This window comes from Leucoraja erinacea, chromosome 28 (assembly GCF_028641065.1).
Source record: "Leucoraja erinacea ecotype New England chromosome 28, Leri_hhj_1, whole genome shotgun sequence".
NCBI classification, from domain to species: domain Eukaryota; kingdom Metazoa; phylum Chordata; class Chondrichthyes; order Rajiformes; family Rajidae; genus Leucoraja; species Leucoraja erinaceus.
In genome coordinates this window covers 12,483,700-12,505,663 of record NC_073404.1, presented here as the reverse complement: position 1 = coordinate 12,505,663, position 21,964 = coordinate 12,483,700, and the positions used below count along the sequence as shown (strand labels likewise).

The 21,964-nt window shown below is 49.3% G+C and overlaps 1 protein-coding gene across 1 annotated transcript; it reads right to left on the bottom strand.

Annotated features, from left to right (window-relative positions):
* Positions 1-134: 134 nt before the first annotated feature.
* On the bottom strand, positions 135-20,162 carry LOC129710609 (solute carrier family 13 member 2-like). Its single transcript, XM_055657743.1, has 12 exons — positions 19,686-20,162; positions 17,676-17,804; positions 15,239-15,375; positions 14,019-14,293; positions 12,281-12,467; positions 9,631-9,753; positions 8,882-9,097; positions 7,677-7,798; positions 5,263-5,384; positions 5,024-5,185; positions 2,628-2,765; positions 135-2,246 (listed from the first exon to the last, which is right to left on the bottom strand). The coding sequence occupies exons 1-12, from the start codon at positions 19,803-19,805 to the stop codon at positions 2,118-2,120; spliced, it is 1,860 nt and encodes a 619-aa protein (XP_055513718.1). The 5' UTR covers positions 19,806-20,162; the 3' UTR covers positions 135-2,117.
* Between the last annotated feature and the right edge of the window lie 1,802 nt (positions 20,163-21,964).

Here is a 21,964-nt window from a genome sequence, read left to right as displayed (position 1 = left end):
AGCAGTGTGTTCCTGGTACTCACCATTCTCTGGATGAAGACATTCCCACTCAGTTACCCATTTAATCTCCCCTCTCCCACCCGCCCTTATCTGAAGTCCTCTGTCTGGTTTGTCTACATCTTTTATGGGGAAAATCCTCCTACACTCTACCCTATCCACACCCCTCATAGTGTTATAAACCTCATGTGACATCTCCACCTTCTCCACTCCATGGACATCAGGCCCAGTCTCCCCAATTTCTCCTCTCTTCACACAAGGGAAGTGCGACAGAATGTCAGGTAGATATTTTTTCTTTTAATGCTTCTTTGATCTCCAGGCCAGCTAAATCCATTCCTGGGCCAAGCTTATACTGACACTCGTATTCACGCTCTGACACACACACACAAAACAATCAAACACCACGACTCCCAAACCCACACACATAGCAACAAGCTCATGTACATTCCCCCAACATGACAAAGTGCGGCAGGGATAGGGGCACAGTCAATGTCAGGCAATGTTGGGCAGCACAGTGGTGCAATGGTGGAGTTGCTGCCTCACAGCTCCAGAGACCCGTGATTGATCCTGGCTACGGGTGCTGTCTGTACGTAGTTTGTATGTTCTCTCCATGAAGGCATAGGTTTTCTCCAGTTTCCTGCCACACTCTTAAGACGTACAAGTTTGTTGGTTAATTGGCTTCTGTAAATGTAAATTGTTTCTAGGGTGTAGGATAGTGTGAGTGTACGGGGTGATCGCTGGTTGGCACAAACTCGGTGGGCCGAATGGCCTGTTCCCACCTTGTATCTCTAAAGCCAGGGGACCTGCACCTGACGTCAGAGGCAGGCATGGGTTAAGTTGCAGAGGGGAATGGTTGATGTGGGGGGAGGAAATACATGGGTGAACACCAAGGTTATTCAGGTTAACAATTACATTGAACATAGAACAGTACAGCACAGGTTCAGGCCCTTCGGCCCACAATATGTGTGCCAAATATGATGCTGAGTTAAACTAATCTCCTTGCCTGCGCGTGATCCATATCCCTTCATTTTCTGCATATCCATGTGGTTTAATTAATGCAATTACTTTTAGAAGCAGCTATTTAAGACGGAAAAGAAAGGAACGGGAGGTACATCTACATCTGTGGAGAGAGAATGATAGACTGCTTCCCTGCCATTGGTGACTTCAATATTGAGTCCACAGGTACTGTACCCAGACAGGAGACAGCGGCAGTGTTGGAGCGGCGTGTGGCGAGAGTGGGATGGGGAAGGAGCGGGAGCTCAGACTGTCAGCAAGAGCTCTGCCTGAAGATCCAGTGCAGAGGAGAGCACGTGAGCACTGAATGCAGTGCACTGCAGACGGAAAGAAGTCCCTGTTACACACTCATACAAAACACAACCAACAAAAGACACATGCTTACACATGCCACGTGCTTACACACACATAAAACATACCTGCTGACACACCCAGGTTGAGGCATGCACAGGTAACAATGCTAGTAAAGAAAGACACAAAATGCTGTAGTAACTCAGCAGGACAGGCAGCATCTCTGGAGAGAAGGAATGGGTGATGTTTCGGGTCCAGACCCTTTTTCAGACGTCTGAAGAAGAAGAGTCTCGACCCGAAACGTCATGCATTCCTTCTCTCCGGAGATTCTGCCTGTCCTGCGGAGTTACTCCAGCATTTTGTGTCTATCTTCGGTGTAACCCAGCATCTGCAGTTCCTTCTTACACATTTTGAATGCTAGTAGAGGATTTGGATTAACAAGTGCTTTGAGGTTTTGGTTGAAGCCGTGGCAGTGGTGCTGAGGACAGTGATGTGGGTCTGGGCCCAGCGATGTACCGTGGGAGGTCAGGACCTGCAATCTCCCGCTCCGGTCGATAGATGACAAAGATCGCAACGTCAGAAGAAATTTTCAGAGTTCCCAGTGACCCCGGCCAGCATCTGCTGGTAGTCATTTGGTCTTTGTGCAAGGATCGTACTGTCCAGTTTGATTTTACTCTCGTGCTATTAAAATTTGCGACTCGAGTGAAGGAAGTGGAGGGCTCAGTTTAAACTGTTTCATGAGGTGATTGGTTAAGTCGCAGTCTGCACTGGTCCTCTGGCAGTCGGTCGATCCAGCGGGTCTCCCTATCATCAGTTCATGGGTTGGCCGTGCTGTTCGCCCAAGCTGGGATGGTGTTCAGGTCAAACATTATCGTGCCCCAGGTGTTGATCGCCAGAGAGATCACCAACACTCCAATCAGGTTGACCATGAATCCCGCTCTCACCTGAAAGACAGTCAGACACAGAGTGAAGCTCTCTCTACAGCATCCCATCCCACTCCCAGATCCTTACACCGGAAATGATAGAAAATAGGCTATCTTTGTCCTGATCAGGTTTGAACTGGACAGAACCCCCACCCTTTGGGTGAAAGTATTGCTCAGAGAACCTTAACCAGAAAGACATCAGCATTGAGAGGGCATCTCCCACCTACATGGGCAACTTTGGGTGAGTGGGAAAAGGCACCTATGTTGAGCAATGAGTGAAGAGGGGTTCTGGGTGGAGGGGCTGGGGCCCAGTTCACTATTCCCAGCTCTGTAAGAATGTTCAGCACACCCCAGCCCTCCAGCACCCAGCTGGGATCTACACCATGGTTGGTGAGTACCTACCATGTCAGACACCTTCAGATAGCCGTAGGAGAAGACGATGGAGTTTGGAGGGGTTGCCACTGGCAGCATGAATGCGAAGGAGGCACAGAGGGTGCAGGGCAGCATGACATAGAGTGGGTTGATGTTAATGCGCGCTGCCTGTGGACACAAACACACAACATAAGTTAGAGGAGCAGAATTAAGCCATTTGGCACATCATATCTTTCCTTCTGAACCCCATTCTCCTGTCTTCTCCCTATAACCCCTGACACCTAATCAAGAACCTATCAATCTCCACCTTAAAAATATCCATTGATGGCCTCCACAGTGTCTGTGGCAATGAATTCCATAGGTGCACCACCCTCTGACTAAAGACACTCCTTCTCATCTCCTTTTTAAAGGTACGTCCTTTTATTCTGAGGCTTTGGCCTCTGGTCCTAGACTCTTCCACTAGTGGAAACAACCTCTCCACAATCACTCTATCCAGGCATTTCCTGGGCTCAGCAAGTCCAACAACTGCTCCCAATCCACTATGGGATATCAACTTCACTGATCTCTCTGATCTCTCGTTGGATGTTACACCACACAATCTCTTCCATGAGTCTGACGAAGGATCCTGACCCAAAATATCACCCATTCTTTTTTTTCCTGAGATGCTGAGTCTGACCCGCTGAGTTACTCCAGTGAAACAAAAGTTTTTGTACTTAACTTGAGTACTTTACCAGCATCTGCAGTTCCTTCTACATAAATGAGCTCCCCCACATCCCCTCCCCCCCCCCCCCCCCCCCCCCCCCCTCCCAACCAGGACCCCGAGCCATTGCCAGTGGCCATCAACCTCTGGCACCCCGCTTTCGACAAGGTCCCACATGCCTACAGTGGCATAGAGAAGCTGGCAAACAGGAAGCAAAGAGTAGGATTGTTGCTGCAGTGACTTACAGCGCCAGAGACCCGGATTCTATCCTGACTACGGGTGCTATCTGTGCGGAGTTTTATGTCCTGTGATCGCATGGGTTTTCTCCGGATGCTCCAGTTTCCTCCCACATTACAAAAATGTTCACGTTTATAGGTTGATTGGCTTCTGCAAACTATTCCTAGTGTGTAGGATAGAACCAGTGCATGGGTGATTCTTGGTTGGCGATGACGCAGTGGACTGAAGGGCCTGTTTCCACTCTGTATCTCTAAATTAAACTCTAAACAAAATTACCACCTCTCCTTTGGCACCTCTGCCATTGGTCCCCAACCTTCCCACTAAATACTGGGGACCAATCTGACAATTCTGATCCTTGATGGGATTATTCCCGACTGGACTTATTTCGACATAGTCCCTCTTTGACGATTGTCCGGGTTTTAACCAGGTCATGAAGATTCCAGGAGTATCCAGAGCTGGCAAACCTTGGTACCAGACTGGGCTCGCACGACAGACTGGTCAGATCTAACACCAATGATGGATGGGTGGCAATCATTTCCTTGGGCATCTAGTTACCCTTATAGCAGGAACCCTCCGTTTACTTTCACCCTCACTCTGTGCTCTGTCTATTAATTCTTATCTTGTGTCTATTTGACCAGGGGATGTGGGTGTCATGGGCAATACCAGTATTTATTATCCATCCCTAAAGAAGCATTGAAGAGCCCACTGTGATGATGCTTTTGGAGTCACCTATACCTTGGCATGTATCAGGTAGATAGTTGTCTTTATCCCAGGATAGTGGGGTCTAATACCACAGGGCATATCTTTAAGGTGAAGGGGAAACAAATATAGGGGTGACTTTTTCCATACAGAGGGTGTTTTTTTTTGTTTTGTTTTTTTACAGAGGGTGTTTAGTGTGTGGAACAAGCTACCAGATGAAGTGGTAGAGGTGGGAACACGAACAACATTTGGACAGGTAACAACTTGGACAGGTATATGGACAGTGTAGAGGGACATGTGCTAAATGTGGACAAATAGGGCCAGCTTAGATAGGGCATCTTGGTCGGCATGGACGAGTTGGCCCAAAGGGTCTGTTTCCATATGGATTGACTCTCTGACTCTGAATAATCTTTGCTTGCTAATTCTGGCAATCTTCTTTCCCAGAAGGATTTTATATCAATCTGGTAACTTCATGGCTTCTGTTAGTGTGGCTGACTTTTAGGCTTATTTAATTGTTCAAATTCTGCAGGAGCCACGGGGAATTGAAGTCATGCCACTGGGTCAGGGGTCCAGGCCTCTGGCTGCAGGTTTACCCATTGGACAAAGTCAGGGAGATCGGTCTATAGATCAGCTGTTGATCTGCATCGAGACGAGGGGAAACCGTCCTGATCGAAGCGCATGATGATCGATTGGTTTATGGGTGGCGCGGACCCGATGGGCCGAAGGGCTTGCTTGCATGCTGCGTGACTATGCGGTCAATGCAGGGAACCATTGCAACGAGCGGACTCACCATGGCAGCCAGGATCGGGAGGAAGAGCGAGGTGGTGGCGACGTTGCTGGCGCACTCGGTGAAGGTGGCGATCAGCAGGCACAGCAGGATGATGATAGCCCACGGTGGAATGGCCTCCAGGGGAGTGAGTTGGTCTCCAAGCCAGTTGGAAAGACCAGATTGCTGGAAGGGACAAAGATAACCCTTGAGGTTGGAGCCAGGCGGGAGGGGGAATCTTCTCGAGGAACCAGTTACATTACCTCACTTCCTTTTGCCAGAGCGAAGCCTCCTCCCAACAGGATGACCACGTTCCACGCCATCTTCTGCTGAACAGTCTTCCAGGTGAGCAGTGGCGGAGCTGGTCCATACCTGGGCCTCGTGTCTAGAAGAACAACATAATTGGCTGAAGACAGACACAAAGTGCTGGAGTAACTCGACGGGTCAAGCAACATCTCTGGAGGAAAAGGATGGGTGACTTTTCGGGACGGGACTCTTCTTTAGATGTCTGAAGTTGGAAGAAGGGTCCTAACAGCCTGTTCCATTGAGTTAGTCCAGCACTGTGTCTATCTTCGGTATAAACCAGCATCTGCAGTACCTTTCTATATAATATCATTGGCTGCACTGAGATCAGGAAGCCTTCAACTCAATCTTATATGCGAACAGGCCTTTTTAGCCATGACTCGTTCTTGTTTGAATTTAAGAATATTTATGGGATTTAAATCAAGAATATTCATGGAATATTTATAGTTTGCTTATATGGTGGTAAATCTGTGGAATTCATTGCCACAGACAGCTGTGGAGGCCGTCACTGGGTATTTCTATTGTGGAGATTGACCGATTCTTGATTAGTGCAGGTGTTGAGGGTTATGGGGAAAGGGCAGGAGAATGAGGATGAGAGGGAAAGATAGATCAGCCAGGATTGAATGGAGGAGTAGACTCAATGGGCCGAATGGCCTAATTCCGCTCCTGTGACATGATCTTATGAACTTATGCACGATATGTCCATGTCATGCGTCTGTAACCCAGGGAGGGTCTGTAATGTAGCGAACCCAGTGACTGGAGTTGTCAATCGATTTCCTGCACTACAGACCTTCCATGGGTTACAGATGTCTGTCTTATGGACACCCCATGCATAGGAGTGAGATCCAATTAATTTCAAATGAGAACTAGCCATGTATAAAATGATGCATTCAGAAATCAGCTTCCCCACAGTAGTAGGACATAGTATTCCCATAGTAATACTGAAAGGCTTGGATAGAGTGGATGTGGCGAGGATGTTTCCACTAGTGGGAGAGTCTAGGACCATAGGCCATAGCCTCAGAATAAAAGGATGTACCTTTGGAAAAGAGATGAGAAGGAATTTCTTTAGTCAGAGGGTGGTGTCTCTGTGGAATTCATTGCCACAGGTGCTGTGGAGGCCGTCAATGGATAAAAAGGTGGAGATTGATAGGTTCTTGATTAGTATGGGTGTAAGGGGTTATGGGGAGAAGGCAGGAGAATTGAGTTAGGAGGAAGAGACAGATCAGCCATGATAGAATGGCAGAGTAGACTTGATGGGCTAAATGGCCTAATTCTAGCCTATCACATGATCTTATGACACCATTGCCTCTGAGATTGCAGGCTGCCGGTTTCATCATGGGAGGTCACTGAAGAGGGTAGGTTTGGAAACTGACAAGCAATTGCTTCTGTTGTGCAATGTTTTTCTATTAACCAATGTTTAAATATTAACCAATTTTTCTATTAGCCACTGATAGGAATCCATCAAAGTAAGCATTAAGCCTGGAAATCCCCGTTCAGTACCTTTGTAACCAGGCCAGGGAAGACAAAATTGTCCCTCATCAGCATGGCTACTGTGGTGGCACAAGAAACTGCAGGTGTTGGAATCCTGAGCAAAGCACAAAGTGCTGGAGGAACTCAGCAGGACAGGCAGCATCTGGGGAGGGAATGGACAGGCGACGTTTCGGATCGGGATCCTTCTCCAGACAGATTGTAGCGGGGGAGAGAACGTTGGAAAAGAGAGGTGGGGGTGGGACAAAGCCTGGAAAGTGATAGATGGTTACATCAAAACAATCATCTTTACAAAGGAGATGGAGGAGGAATTTCTTTAACCAGAAGGTGGCGAATCTGGAATTAATTTGCCGAGGACGGCCGTGGAGGTCAAGTTATTGGGTATTTTTAAGGTGGAGATTGGCAGATTCGTGATTAGTGAGGGTGTCAAGGGGTATGGGGAGAAGGCAGGAGAATGGGGTTGAGAGGGAAAGATGGATCAGCCTCAATTGAATGGCAGAGTAGAGTCAATGGGCGGAATGGCTTAATTCTGCTCCTATCACATGAACTTTTATGGACTTATGAACATGATACAGGTGAGTGTGTTGGAGTTGATTAATATGTGACAATAAAGTATCATTTATTCCAACATTGGATTCTCCAATTTTCAAGTAATACCCACCCATCTCACCTCCTTTTCCCCTGCTCCTCCCACCCAACCCCATCCAATTGCACACACATTTCTTCCACCATCTCCCACCACTAGACGAGGGTTCGGGTCTGGACCCTTCAGACCAGTATTGTGGAGTAGGGTTACCCTATCGAATGACCCTGGGCAGTTACTGACATGAAAACCACAGTGGTGTATGTGCAGAAGTTGTGTGGTCGGGTGAGCCACGGCGTGTACCTGCTTCGGGCTGCTCTGGGGCCGGGCCACCCCCGTTCCAACACGGCAGCCGGGGCTTGTCTGACGGCACAATGAACATGATGACGGAGATGAAGATCACCACCGTGGCATCGGTCACGTAGCTGGAGACAGGCAAAGCACGGAGGTTAAAGACCAGGGGGCATGACTTCATGGTGAGAGCAGCCAAGTCTAATGAAGATGTGCTAAGCAAGTAGTTATTTTACACAGAGGATGGTGGGTGCCTCGAACTCGCTGCCAGGGGTGGGGGTGGAGGCAGATACGATACTGATGTTTAAGAGGCTTTTCCACTGGCCAATGGATATGGAGGGATGTGGACCATATGCAGGCAGAGGCGACTAGTTTAACATGGCATCATGTTCGGCACCGACATTGTGGGCCAAAGGGTGTGTACACATGGATGCTGCCTGACCTGCTGAGTATTTCCAGCATTTTTTGTTTTTTACTTTAGATTTCCAGCTTCTGTCAGTTTTCTCATTTGTTTTTGAGGTCCCCATTTTGCATGTGTGTGTATGTATATATATATATACATACCTGTGCACGTTTATCCGTGTGCAGGTGTACATGTGTATGTTTCTGTATGTTAATATGTTTGTTTATCTGTGTGTGTGTCTATGTGTGTTTATATGTAAGTATATGTGTGTATGTATCTGTGTGTATGCATGTGTTTATGTGTGCGTATGTATATCTGTGTGTGTATAAAAGGTATGTATCTGTGTCTACTCCCTCTACTGATTAGAAGGGCAACACCCTTTCCCTAAAGCGAATGCTGCTAGTAGACTGGTATCGTGGTCGCTATGGGCATTGTGGACTGAATGGTCTGTTTCTGTGCGTTTCGGAGGGGACGTAGGGACACAGCCAGGGGATGGGCTGTGAGGCACGGAGGGGAGAGGGACGCAGCTAGCGGGGAGGGGGAGAGGAAACTGAGGCGGTAGGGGAGAGGGGCATTCAGTGGAGGGGCCATGGGGCACAGAGGGCAATGGAGGGGGAGAAGGCAGAGCCAGGGGACAGGAAGAAGGGAGAGGAGATGGAGGGGGAGAGGGACAGAGCCAGGGGAGGGGGAGAGGGAACGGAGAGAGGAAGAGGGGAGGGGAAGAGGGTATGTGGGAGTTGGAACGGAGGGGTGAGTAGAGGGGCGAGGAGATGAAGGGGGAGGGCGCGGCGACGGGGGGGGGAGGCAGACTCACTCCTTGTTGCCCTTGTTGAAGAGGACAGTGGCCCAGCCGTCGATGAAGCCGGGGGCCCGAGTGAACCATAGCAGGACCAGCAGGATGAAGAGGACCAGCACCTCGATCTCGGCAAACGTCATGCTGCCCAGCTTGTTTATCTCATTCTTGATTACTTGGTAGGCGGCGATGTCCTTCTGTGACTTGGCCACCATGCAGCCAAAGTTTTGCTTGAAGCTGCGAGGGGACAGGGCCATTGCCGGCGTTAGTGCCTGAGATGTACAAACATCTCACTGCCCCCCCCCCCAGCTACACACTGGTTCTGCGGGTCCTCTTCCCACCTGATCCCATCTTGTCTCTGCCCCTTAGGATCCTCTGCACAGACTCACTGCACTTCCTCTCTGAAGAAATCCCTCCTCCCTCAGTGCCAAGAGGCTTTCAAGTTAATCAATCAGTATTCCATTGCCCAGAACAACCATGGCAGGACTTCCCACCCTACTCCATGGCCCTTGCCTCCTACACTGCCTTGTTCACCAACCGTGAGACATCCCACACAGGTCCCTAAACAGGTCCTCACCAGTTCCCTGCCCTCCCGACTGTAGGGGACTCCCTCACATTGAAGGGACATCAGAGGCAGGGGCAGAAGGAGGCCATTAGTCCCTCACATGGATTAGTCCCACCGACTGCTGAGGGAAAGGCTCTCAAATTGCACAAACCCAGAGCCTGGTGAATGTGAAAGATATTTTATCAAAGAGAACAGTGGTACTTACTTGATTCCCAGGAATAAGATCTGCAACCAAATCCACGTGAGGACCAACATAATAAACATGCAGGGGAAGGAAAATCCAAACCAGGTGGCAAAGTTGATAACGTCTCCGTTGTTTGGGAAGAGACTAAAACCAAAAATACGGCAGTTTTACTCACTTGTGTGGACTTTAGTGATCCCAATACCCCAATAATTTGATGTAACCTGAAGTGTCTTCTGATTTGCCAAGAATTGAGTATAGGAGCCAAGAGGACCTTCTGCAGTTGTACAGGGCCCTAGCGAGACCACACCTGGAGTATTGTGTGCATTTTTGGTCTCCAAATTTGAGGATGGATATTCTTGCTATTGAGGGAGTGCAGCATAGGTTCTCAAGGTTAATTCCCGGAATGGCGGAACTGTCATATGCTGAGAGAATGGAGCGGCTGGCCTCGTATACACTGGAATTTAGAAGGATGAGAGGATATCTTATTGAAACAAATTAGATTATTAAGGGTACACAAAAAAGCTGGAGAAACTCAGCGGGTGCAGCAGCATCTATGGAGCGAAGGAAATGGGCAACGTTTCGGGCCGAAACCCTTCAGACTGATCGGGGGTGGGGGGGGCGGGGACAAGAAAGGAAAAAGGAGGAGGAGCCCGAAGGCTGGGGGATGGGAGGAGACAGCAGGAGGACTGAGGAAGGGGAGGAGATAGCAAGGACTAACAAAATTGCGAGAATTCGATGTTCATGCCCCCAGGATGCAGACTCCCCAAACGGAATACGAGGTGCTGTTCCTCCAATTTCCGGTGCTGCTCGCTGTGGCCATGGAGGAGACCCAGGACAGAGAGGTCAGAGACGGAGTGGGAGGGGGAGTTGAAGTGCTGAGCCACCGGGAGGTCAGCTTGGTTATTGCAGACCGAGCGGAGGTGTTCGGCGAAACGATCGCCCAACCTCCGCTTGGTCTCACCGATATAGATCTGCTGACATCTAGAGCAGCGGACGCAATAGATGAGGTTGGAGGAGATGCAGGTAAACCTCTGTCGCACCTGGAACGACTGCTTGGGTCCTTGAACGGAGTCGAGGGGGGAGGTAAAGGGACAAGTGTTACATCTCTTGCGGTTGCAAGGGAAAGTGCCCGGGGAGGGGGTGGTACGAGAGGGAAGGGAAGAATTGACAAGGGAGTTATGGAGGGAGCGGTCTTTGCGGAAAGCAGATATGGGGGGAGATGGGAAGATGTGGCGAGTGGTGGGGTCACGTTGGAGGTGGCGAAACTGACGGAGGATTACTTTTTGTATGTGACGGCTGGTGGGGTGAAAGGTGAGGACTAGGGGGACTCTGCCCTTGTTGTGAGTGGGGGGGATGGGGAGAGAGAGCAGTGTTGCGGGGTATAGAAGAGACCCTGGTGCGAGCCTCATCTATGGTGGAGGAGGGGAACCCCCATTCCCTGAATAATGAGGACATTTCAGATGTCCTGGTGTGGAACGCCTCATCCTCATCATTAGATTATTAAGGGTTTGGACATGCTGGAGACAAGAAACATGTTCTCGATGTTGTTGGAGTCCAAAACCAGGGGGCAGTTTAAGAATAAGGGGTAGGCCATTTAGAACGGAGATGAGGAAACACTTTTTCACACAGAGAGTTGTGAGTCTGTGGAATTCTCTGCCTCAGAGGGCGGTGAAGGCCGGTTCTCTGGATACTTTAAAGAGAGAGCTAGATAGGGCTCTTAAAGATAACGGAGTCAGGGGATATGGGGAGAATGCAGGAATGGTGTACTGATTGTGGATGATCAGCCATGCTCACATTGAATGGAAGTGCTGAATCGAAGGGCTGAACAGCCTACTCCTGCACCTATTGTCTTAATGTGAAGTGTTAAATGTTCATAGGGTGGAATTTACCACATGTTGCCTGGAATTTCCTCTTATCTCCCCACCATTTTCCCTGTCCCCCCCCATTCTCTTCAACCCATAAACACCTTTGCGGCGCTACATTTCACTCCTTTTCTCTCCTTATCTGACACCATTTTTGTCTCCTTTTTACCTCCAGCCTTTTTCACTTGCTGCACCCATCCACCAATCACCCCACTCCCTCACCTGCGTCCACCTATCACTTACAACTTTTTGTCTCACCCTCACCTCTCCTTCCCAGATTTCCCAACCCCACCTCTCATTCAATCAGTGTGATGAAGGGTCCTAATCCAAAACGTGGCCTGTCCATTCCCTTCTCAGATACTGCCTGACCCGCTGAGTTCCTCCAGCATGGGGCGGCACGGTGGTGCAGCGGTAGAATTGCTACCTTACAGAGCCAAAGACCCAGGTTCGATCCTGACTACGGGTGCTGTCTGTGTGGACTTTGTACGTTCTCCCTGTGAGCTGTGTGGATTTTCTCTGGGTACTCCAGTTTCCTCCCACGCTCCAAAGACGAGCAGGTTTGTAGGTTAATGGGCTTCTTTAAAATTGTAAATTGTCCCTAGAGTGTGTGGGATAGTGTAAGTGTGCGGGGATCGCTGGTCGGCGTGAACTCGGTGGGCCGAAGGGCCTCTGTAAATCTCTAAACTAAACCAAAAAGCATTGTGTGCTGTGCAGGGAGTAGTGTGGTCGAATGGGGGGTGAGGAGGATCTTTTGGGGAGGGGGGGGGGGGGGGGGGGGGGGGGGGGGGGATGTCAGGGCAGGTACTCACTCATCCAACTGGCCCTTCATAATGAGGTTGGGGGTGGTACCGGTCAGCGTGGCCGTCCCCCCGATACTGGCGGCGTAGCAGACACTCAGACTCATTCCCTTCGACAGCTTCAGGTGATTCTGTGCTCGCAGCTTCATCTCCTCTTCCGCCTCTGTCGTGCCTTCGGATAACTGCAAATGTCCGTTGGCTGAACAGACGCAAAGGGTCTCATATTCAAAGCAGAATCAAGTTGGAATGACAATGTCAGGGACAACACGGGGTGGGGAGAGAGATGTGCGGGTGGGTCGCTCCAGGACCTCATGCTCGGTCTGTCTCTGGGCCCAACCTAGGTGACCATTCACAGTTCCAGGTAGGATTCATTGCAGATACTGTCGCAATGTTCCAGAAACATTTAGACAGGTCAATGGCTAGGACAGGTTTAGAGGGATATGAGCCAAATGCAGGAAGATGGCACTAGTTTAGATGGGGCATCTTGGTCAGCATAGACGAGTTGGGCTGAAGGGCCTGTTTCCATGCTGTCTGACTGACTATTTTTATGAATAATGTATATATTGGCATTCAAAAAACAGGGTTTTAGGCACAGGGTTGTGCTTTGTCTGGATTGTTAGTTCTGATACCATTCCATCTTTGATCTTTTCAACCTATAACTTTGTTGGCGCCTTTGTGGAGACTCTTTTGTACATTCACTACACCTAGCTAGGAACAAGTGACAATAAAGTATCATTGTATGGAGCTCTGGGTGTGTCTGAACAGGGTGCAGCACAGGTTTAACATACCTTCACAACTCTCAGCACCCCTGGGGGTTTCGGAAGCATTTAAAATTCATAAACCATAAACAGAAGGTTGTGGAGGCCAAGTCTCTGGATATTATTAAGGTGGAGATTGATAGATTATTGATTAGTACAGATGCCAAGGGTTATGGGGAGAAGGCAGGAGAATGTGGTTCAGAGGAAAAGGAAGATCACCCACAATTGAATGGCGGTGGAGACTTGATGGGCTGAATGGCCTAATTCTGCTCCTACAATTTACGATCTGATGAGAAGCCTAGGACTTAAAATCAGAGTCATACCTCACAGAAACAAGCCCCTTCGGCCCGTCTCACTCATATCGACCAAGATTCCTCATCTGTTAGTCCTAATAAACCTTTCAATCTCTGCTTGAAGAAGTTGTCCCTCAGGGACAACTTGTCCCTTCATGATTTGATACACCTCTATAAGGTCACACAGTTGTCCCTTCATGATTTGATACACCTCTATAAGGTCACGCCTCAGCTTCCAGCACTCCACAGAATACAGTCCGAGCCTGTGTGTAGGTAGATAGTGGAATCTGGGAGGAGTTGACTGCAAGGTGGCTTGAAGGGATTTCAAGGGATAACTGTTTGGGAATGAGCTAGCATTGACTCGATGGGCCAAAATGCCCTGGTGGAAGGATATATATGGGTTAGTACGGCATTACATATTTCCGATTTTAGACTAAAGTGGTTGGGAAACAAATAAATTTCACATATCTCAGTGAAGATAGACACAAAATGCTGGAGTAACTCAACAGGACAGGCAGCATCTCTGGGGAGAAGGAATGTGTGATGTTTCGGATCGAGACCCTTCTTCAGACTGAGGAAAAGTCTCGATCTAACACGTCATCCATTCCTTCTCCCCAGAGATGCTGCCTGTCCCACTGAGTTACTCCAGTATTTTGTGTCTATCTTCGGTGTAAAGCAGCATCTGCAGTTCATTCTTACATATCTCATTGGTGGTCTTGCTGTCTTCCGGGACATTTGCTGGTTTGGGATTCTTAGGGTCTGCAGTGACGGAATCGCCAGTCTTCGCCAATCCCTTGTCTTCCAGGACCACTATCTGGTTCTCGTAGATCAGGTCCAACTCCATGTTCTGTACTTCCGCCATGTTGAGCTGGTCCAGCACGGCCTGGGCGATGGGCACCATCATGGCGGTGGTGGCCGTGTTACTGATCCACATGGAGAGGAACGCCGTGACGCCCATGAAGCCCATCATCAACCTGGAACAGAAGAAGCCACCACAACACAGGTCGGCTCATGGTCAGCTCATCACCATGTTCCCAACCCAACACCCACCGGCCTCTGACCTCCTGCTCACACCCCATTTTAATTCCTGGTAGGAATGAAAGGACAGCCATGTGAAATAGCAGCAGAAGTTGCCCATTCGGCCCCTTTGTTCCATGCTGTTCAATAAATTTATACCAACCATGCCTGCTGCTGCAAACCTCTCCCTGAATGTTCCTAGAACATAGAGTAGAACGGCACAGGAAGAGGCCCTTTGGCCCACAATGTCTGCGCCAAGCATGATGCCAACTTAAACTAATCTCCTCTGCCTGAACTTGATCCATATTCCTCCATATCCATGTGTCTTTCTATAAAACCTCTTAAATGTCATTGTCGATACAGCCTCCACCACCGCCACCCCTGGCAGCACATTCGAGGCACCCACCATTCTTTATGTACCACAACTCCCACGCCCCCCCTCCCCCCCCCCCACACATCTTGTTTAAACTTTAACCCTCACATATTGAATCTATGCCCTCCAGTCTTTGACATTTCCACCCTGGGATAAAGGTCCTGACAGTCTACCCTCTCTATGTCTCTCATACTTTTAGACTTAACTAAAGGTTTTTGTTTAGTTAAGTTTAGTTTGGAGATACAGCACGGAAACAGGCCATTCGGCCTACCGAGACTGTGCCAACTAGCGTTCCCCTGCACTAGCACTATCCTACACACTAGGGACAATTTACAATCTTTACCGGGCAATTAACCTAAGTCTTTGGAGATCTGAGAGCTTCTCTAAGCTTTTTCCACGACAAAAATTTGGAGCCACAAATACGAGACAGGTCACCAATAATTCCAATTGGGAGTTCACGTGAGGAAAACAAGTGCAGCCAACGAGTGCCCACCTCCTGACAGTAAGCTAATGGTTAATGGCGTCTTACAGCGCGGGCCTGACTCCAACAATCAGCAGCACCCTCAGCGCGATGCGTTTGTGCAGGTTCCAGTGTTCCACCGCGATGGCCACGATCAAACCCCCAACCAGAAGCATGTTGGTGTCCTTCAGGTACTGCATGCACACCTGGAACACAAGCACACATCTGTAGAACATCACACACAATGTGTGCACACCTGCAACACAACCACACATTTGTAGAGCATTGCATACTGTGTGCACATCTGGAACAGAGAGTGCACATCTGACAACATTGCATATTGTGCGCACAACTGGAACAGAATATATACAGCTGCAGAACATGCCAGATACTGTGAATATCTGGAATAGCATAAACACAGTTGCAAACATCATGGATACTTTGTACACATCTGGAACAGAATACCCACAGCTGTAGAATATTCCAGATACGGAGTGCACATCTTGAGCAAAAGCAGATGTCACTGATACTGTAAGCACATCTGCACCAGAATGACAGCTGTATGGCTCAACTGGAGCAGAAAAGAGACGGCTGCACAACATCTAAAACTCTGCCTGCACATCACGGACTCTGTCTACTCTAAGCTGACTGCTCCAAGTACGCTCCAGACACTGCATGCACAGCTGGAACAGCAAGCAGACATCTGCAGAGCACCACAGCTATGTAGAGCAGTGATGTGTGGAGTCTGTTGTCTGAAAACCAAAACAAAGAATGCTGAAAATACTCCACTGATCAGACCACATCTGTGAGGAAGAGAGACAGAGTCAACATTTCAGTTGAGGAACCTTCATAAGAACTGGGGAGGGAGAGGAAGTCAGCTTGTTCAGCTGCCGGTGGAGTGGAGGGGGAGGGATGTCTATGATGGGGTGACCATGGCGATAAAGTGTAAGAGAAGGGCAAGAAGGATATCTGGGCAAAGAGGAAACGGGAGCGGTTAGAGAATGAGAACGGGAGTGAATGTACGACTTGTGAAATGCAGAGCAGGAAGGTGTGCCCGACAGATCAGGATTGGCACGTCCTCAATCTTGGAGTAAGAGGTAGAGAACAGAAGCGAAGCCAATGCCTCACAAGGACAGCTGACACAGGCTGAGAAACCGAATGGCCTGAAGTTTCAGGTTAGGTTTATTATCGTCATGTGTACCGAGGTACAGTGAAAAGCTTTTGTTTGTGTGGTATCCGGTCAAATCCAATAATACTATATGTGTGTATGATCAGGCCAAACACAAATACAACAGGTAGAGCAAAGAGAAAGATACCAGAGTGCAGAATAGAGTTCTCAGCATTGTTGCACAACAGTTCCAGAGAAAAAGTCTAATGTCTAAAAGAGGTAGGTTCGAGAATCAGGACTGTATCCGAGCTTGAGTAAGGAACATCAATAGTTTGATAACAGAAGCTTTTCCTCGGTGTGGTGGTATGAGCGATCACTCTTCTGTTTCTCCTGCTCAGGCCTGATGGCTTCCAACAACATGGCATGAAGGTCACAAAGCATCTTCGGGCGCTGCTGCCAGCCGGCCTGCAGCCTGTGTTACTCAGCAGCCGGTGTTGGTATGGGTGGAAATCCTGGGGGGGACAAGGGGGCGCGTGCCCTCCATGTTTTGAGAGGTGGGGGACAATTCTCCCCATGTTTTGTAATTGGGATTTTGAAATTCGGTGAAAACAAAATCTATTAAAAATCTCCGCTTTCCGCGAGACTGATGATCGAGGGCGCCAATTGGACAAGAGAGATGTTGGTCAGCAGGCAGTTGGGGGGGGGTTATGATGATTCAGCGCGATGATTGGAGGAGGGAGGTGTCGGTCAGAGGTGGAAGTAGGGAGGTGGGACTGAGGATAGCGCACGGTGATTGGAGGAAGGAGATGTCCTGGTGGAGCAAAGATCATAGAGCGGAGCAAAGATTATAGAGGAGCTTGAATCGGCCAGTTCGCGGGGCCTTTCATCACCCAGCGCGGTGCAGCTTAAAATTGGCCGCCGGATCTTCCATCGCCCCTTGGTCAAATTACTGCGTCGAGGCGATCGAGGCTCCCGATGTTGAAGCCCCCTGGGCAATGGAAGATCCCCACCGGCTTTAAGCCACGTCAGGCGATGAAAGCCCCCCCCCCCCCCCCCCCCCCCCCAATGGGCCGATTCAAGCTCCACGATTCGGGGCGGACGAAGCTGCTGTTGCTGGAGTTCGGTGTCGGTCACCAACCAGGTCAGCACCCGATGTTACCGTCCACAGGGCCCACGGCCGAAGTCTCAGAAGCCTTGTGTGTGCGCATGCTGCCACCAAGAAATGTGTGTGTGTGTCCCACCCCCCCCCCCCCCCCCCCCCCCCCCATGTTTTGACAGCGATTTCCACCCCTGTGTGTCGGCAAGAGTTGGTGCTTGTGGTTGGCATTCCCTGCCTGCCCTTCACTTCACTGTGTGGTGGAGAAGGGCGAAGATGAGACGCACACCTCGAGGACCTACCTCCGATGATTCCATGATTCCAAACATTGGGAAGAAGATCACGGGGATCAAGGCGGTGACGGCGAGAGGCAAAGCTTCCGTGCACCAGTAGGCGGCCATGACCAGGATCGTGAATCCACAGCCAGCTTCCTAAATGGATTGAGGATACATATTCAGTGACAATGGCTGCACGTAGACACAGTGCAAAGACACACTCCCAGGGGCTATGTTCTCCTCAGCTTCGCCCCTAAATGTGTGTTCAGTTAGAGATTCAGCATGGAAACATGTGGGTATGGGATTAACACATTACCACTATGTGCGGGGATCGCTGGTCAGCGCGGACCCAATGGGCCGAAAGGGCCTGTTTCCACATTGTATCTCTAAACTAAACAAAACTAAAAACTCTGCAGCATTGCCCCTGTCCCGAATGTGTGTGACAGACAGTGCAGATGGGGAGAGGTCATGATTGGGGTGAGTGAGGAACAGGGTCAGGGCACACTGGACACGGTGCATTGCTCACACCCTGACAGAGAGTCTGGAACCTGCACAATCAGACACTGCCCCCTCATAGTTACTCAGTAGTGGGAAGATTAATATGTTACCCATGGCCCATGAGTGGAGCCTTATTACAGCGTAGAGCGAGGCCATGGCTTACTGCTATTGAGCACTTTGGCTGATTGATAAATATTTGGAATCAGCTCCTTCTTCAGTAACAATGCCCAAACACCGTTAACGGAACTCAGGGAATAGAAACTGTCCCAACCCTGGTTTGTACAAGATCTGGGTCAGGACAGCACCAGTCAGACACAGAGTGAAGCTCCCTCTCCACTGTCCCAACACCTCCAGGAGGTGCAACCCCTGTCCCAACACCTCCTCCCACACCAGCATCCAAGGGCCAAACAGCCCTCCTGTGTAAGGCAGATGTTCATGTTCACCCCCCTTCAACCTCACCTCCTGCATTCAGACACCCTGATGTGGCCGCCTATAGATCGGTGAGAGCCAGCGTAGACCAGGAGACTACTTTATCGAGCACCCATGCTCTGTCCACACGGGCAACCTAGTTCTCCCGGCTGTGAGCCATTTCAACCCCCCTTTCCATTCCCACACCTGTCCTCAGCCAACGGCACGTCATAGGAACAGCGCCTCCTACCGGCCCTAGGTGGTCTACAAGAGGAATAGGAGGTAGGTTCTGTGCAGGAACCCAAGTGCATGAGCATTGTAATTTTCCAATTTCACGTCACCACAATCCCTGTGCTCCTTTTTCTGTACAAAAGAAACTTGCATACACCCACCCCCTTCACACCACCCCCAGTTACCTCCACTTCCCCCAAATGGGTCAATTTGTCCACCTTATCTTAGTTTAGTTTATTGTCACGTTTACCGAGGTACAGTGAAAAGCTTTTGTTGCATGCTAACCTTTCAGCGGAAAGACAATACATGATTACAATCGAAACATTCACAGTGTACTGGTAGTCACTTGCGTCTCGTGTAAATTATTCCAACAACACGATAAGGGAATAAATAACGTTTAGTGCAAGGCAAAGCCAGTAAAGTCCGATCAAAGATAGTCCCAGTGTCACCAATGAGGTAGATAGTAGCTCATGACTGCTCTTTAGTTGTGGTAGGATGGTTCAGTTGCCTGATAACAGCTGGGAAGAAACTGTTCCTGAATTACCCGGGTCAGACACGAGTGCAGCTCCCTCTACACTGTCCCATCACACACTCTTTGGGTCAGACACAGAGTGAGTGAAGCTCCCTCTACACTGACCAGTACACATTTCCAGGGTCAGACTGAGAGTGAAGCCCCTCTCTTGAGTCTGCGGTTCCCTCCAATTCTACAGAGTCGACCTAGAAACGTTGCAGCCACCCTACTAAGAAGCAAATACAGTTGTTGAGCGTTGCCTGGTCTCTGTGCGAGGTTCCAGGAGCGGAGCAGCGACCTCCGCCCCGGCACTGCACCTTCCCTACAATGGATCACTGCGGGAGATGGAGTCTCCCCCAATCTCCCCCGCGCCCTGTCTGGCGCCTTACCTTGGTGGGAATGACCAGAGGGAGCGGGAGCAGGAGCAGAGGAACCAGGAAAATAACCATCTCATTCCTGAAAGCCCACACGTTCCTCCAGGCGGACCCCATGCTGCCAGCCACTGGCATCGAGCGTAGCGCCGAGTTGTGGGGCAGGACTGTGCCGGCGGCTTGGTATATCACATCTCTTATCAATTAAATATTAACTCTCTTATTGACGACAGGATTTGTTGAACCCGGTGGGAGGGGCCGCTCACTGAGAGTTGGCCCCAAGCAGGCTTGAGGGGCCGAGTGGTCTTTGACCGATCCTAAACGATACATTTATACGCAACGGCAGCAGCAATAAATAATCTGGCTCCTCGGGGCCGGGAAACATCAGGCCACGTTTTGACTTGGACTGACATCAAGCAAGCTTGCTACAACAATGGACTAAAAAGGAACTGCAAATACTGTTTTTACCAAAGAAAGATAAAAAAATGCTGGAGCAGCGAGATACCTACAGCCCACCTGCTAACAAACACAAAGAGCTTTGGCTGGATAAAAGGAATGGGTGACGCTGAGGGTCGAGAGGAAACCCTTCTTCAGACCCGAAACGTCACCCATTCCTTCGCTCCAGAGATGCTGCCTGTCGCGCTGAGTTACCTCGGCATTTTGTATCTATCTTCGGTGTAAACCAGCATCTGCAGTTCCTTCCCACACAAAGAGCTCGATGTTCAATCTAATACAGAGGCAATACAGTGTGGAGAGGCCGAGGGGGCAAAATGGGACTGTTTGTAAAACAAGAATCTCTTACGAGAACTCAAGAACAAAGTGCTGAGGAAATTCAGTGGACCAGGCAGCATCTGTGGAAGGAGTGGACAGGCTACGTTTCGCCTGTCCATTCCCTCCACAGGTGCTGCCCGCTGAGTTCCAACAGCACTTTGTGTTTTGCTGAAAATTCAAATCTGTCTCCCTTCATTCAAAAGCTAATTGGAATAATGTTTGGAAACCTGGGAATGGAGCGACGAGGGAATGGGAATTTTACTCAAATTCCACAGATATTTGATTGAACGTTTCACTGAGGCTTCTGGTGTAAACTGGTGTCGGCGGGGGTGCCTTGTTGTGAATCTGTAACAAATGGGCCAAAACGGTAGCCAAAATAGAAGATGATTTGCAGTTATTGTGACCGCACAGAGTCCTTTCCCTAAGATTCAAGAATTGGAGGGTATTGATGTAAAGGGAAGGGAACCCAAAGACTAACTGAGGTTAATGAGAACCCGAGTGGCAACTCTTTCACTCAGAGGGTGGTGTAAATATGGAACAAGGAAGTAGTCGAGGCAGGTACATTAACAACATTTAGAAAACATTTGGACATGTACATGGATAGGAAAGGTTAAGGGGGATGTGGGCGAAATGCGGGCTAATGGGATTGATTTAGATGGGGCATCATGGTTGGGAAATGCAAGTTGGGCCGAAGGGCCCGTTTCCATGTTGTATGACTCTATTTCTCCTATCTGCACTCTCATTTTTAGGGCACTGAAATGTGCTGATCACTATTTTTATTGAGGTGTCATTTATATTAAGTGTTGTTAACTTTTATGAGGTGATGTGGATCCAAGGCCAACAGTGAGAAGAGACTTCCTGTCAATAACACTTATCGCCCAATAGTGCTCATCAGCAGATTTTCCATGAAATTAGATGTGTGTTCCCTTGTCAGGTTCCTATCTTGCAACCCTTTATAAAGGTGAGCTCAGCAAACTCTATTGTCAGTGGCTGGGCTCACTCCGAGATCTCTGATCAGCACAGGCTCGCAGTCGAGAAACTCTCAAAATGTTACATCTGAAAGTTCACCCTCCCTTCCTCCCTCAAAAGCCTCCGCTGGACCCCAAACTTCCAATCGCCTATAAGTTTTCTGACCTCTCAACGATCTGCCATTCCACCAACACTAGCCCTTCATAGAACATGCAGTAGAACAATGCAGTGAAACGCCTTCAGCAAAACACAAAGGGTTAAATAACTCAGTGGGTCAGGTCGCATTGACGCTAGGAACAGTACAGCACAGGAACAGGCTTTTCAGCCCACATTATCCGTGCCAAACACAATGCCAAGTTAAACTAATCCCCCTGTTTGCACGTAATCCATTCCTTGCATATCCACATGCCTATCTAAAAGCCTCTGAAACGCCACTATCATATCTAACTCCACCACCACCCCCTGGCAGCTAGTTCCAGGCACTGTGTAAAATAATGTCCCACACACACACACACTTATATATATTACTAAAACTCTCATCTTGTTTGTTTGTATGT

What these genes read in the sequence shown, in the direction of transcription:
- LOC129710609 (XM_055657743.1), bottom strand. Translation starts at nt 19,805, where the DNA reads ATGCCAGTGGCTGGCAGCATGGGGTCCGCCTGGAGGAACGTGTGGGCT. An exon ending in CCCAGAGCAGCCCGAAGCAG is followed by an intron (nt 5,385 to 7,676) that starts GTACACGCCGTG and finishes TTGTTCTTCTAG; the next exon opens with ACACGAGGCCCAGGTATGGA. An exon ending in TCCCGATCCTGGCTGCCATG is followed by an intron (nt 2,766 to 5,023) that starts GTGAGTCCGCTC and finishes TTGTGTCCACAG; the next exon opens with GCAGCGCGCATTAACATCAA.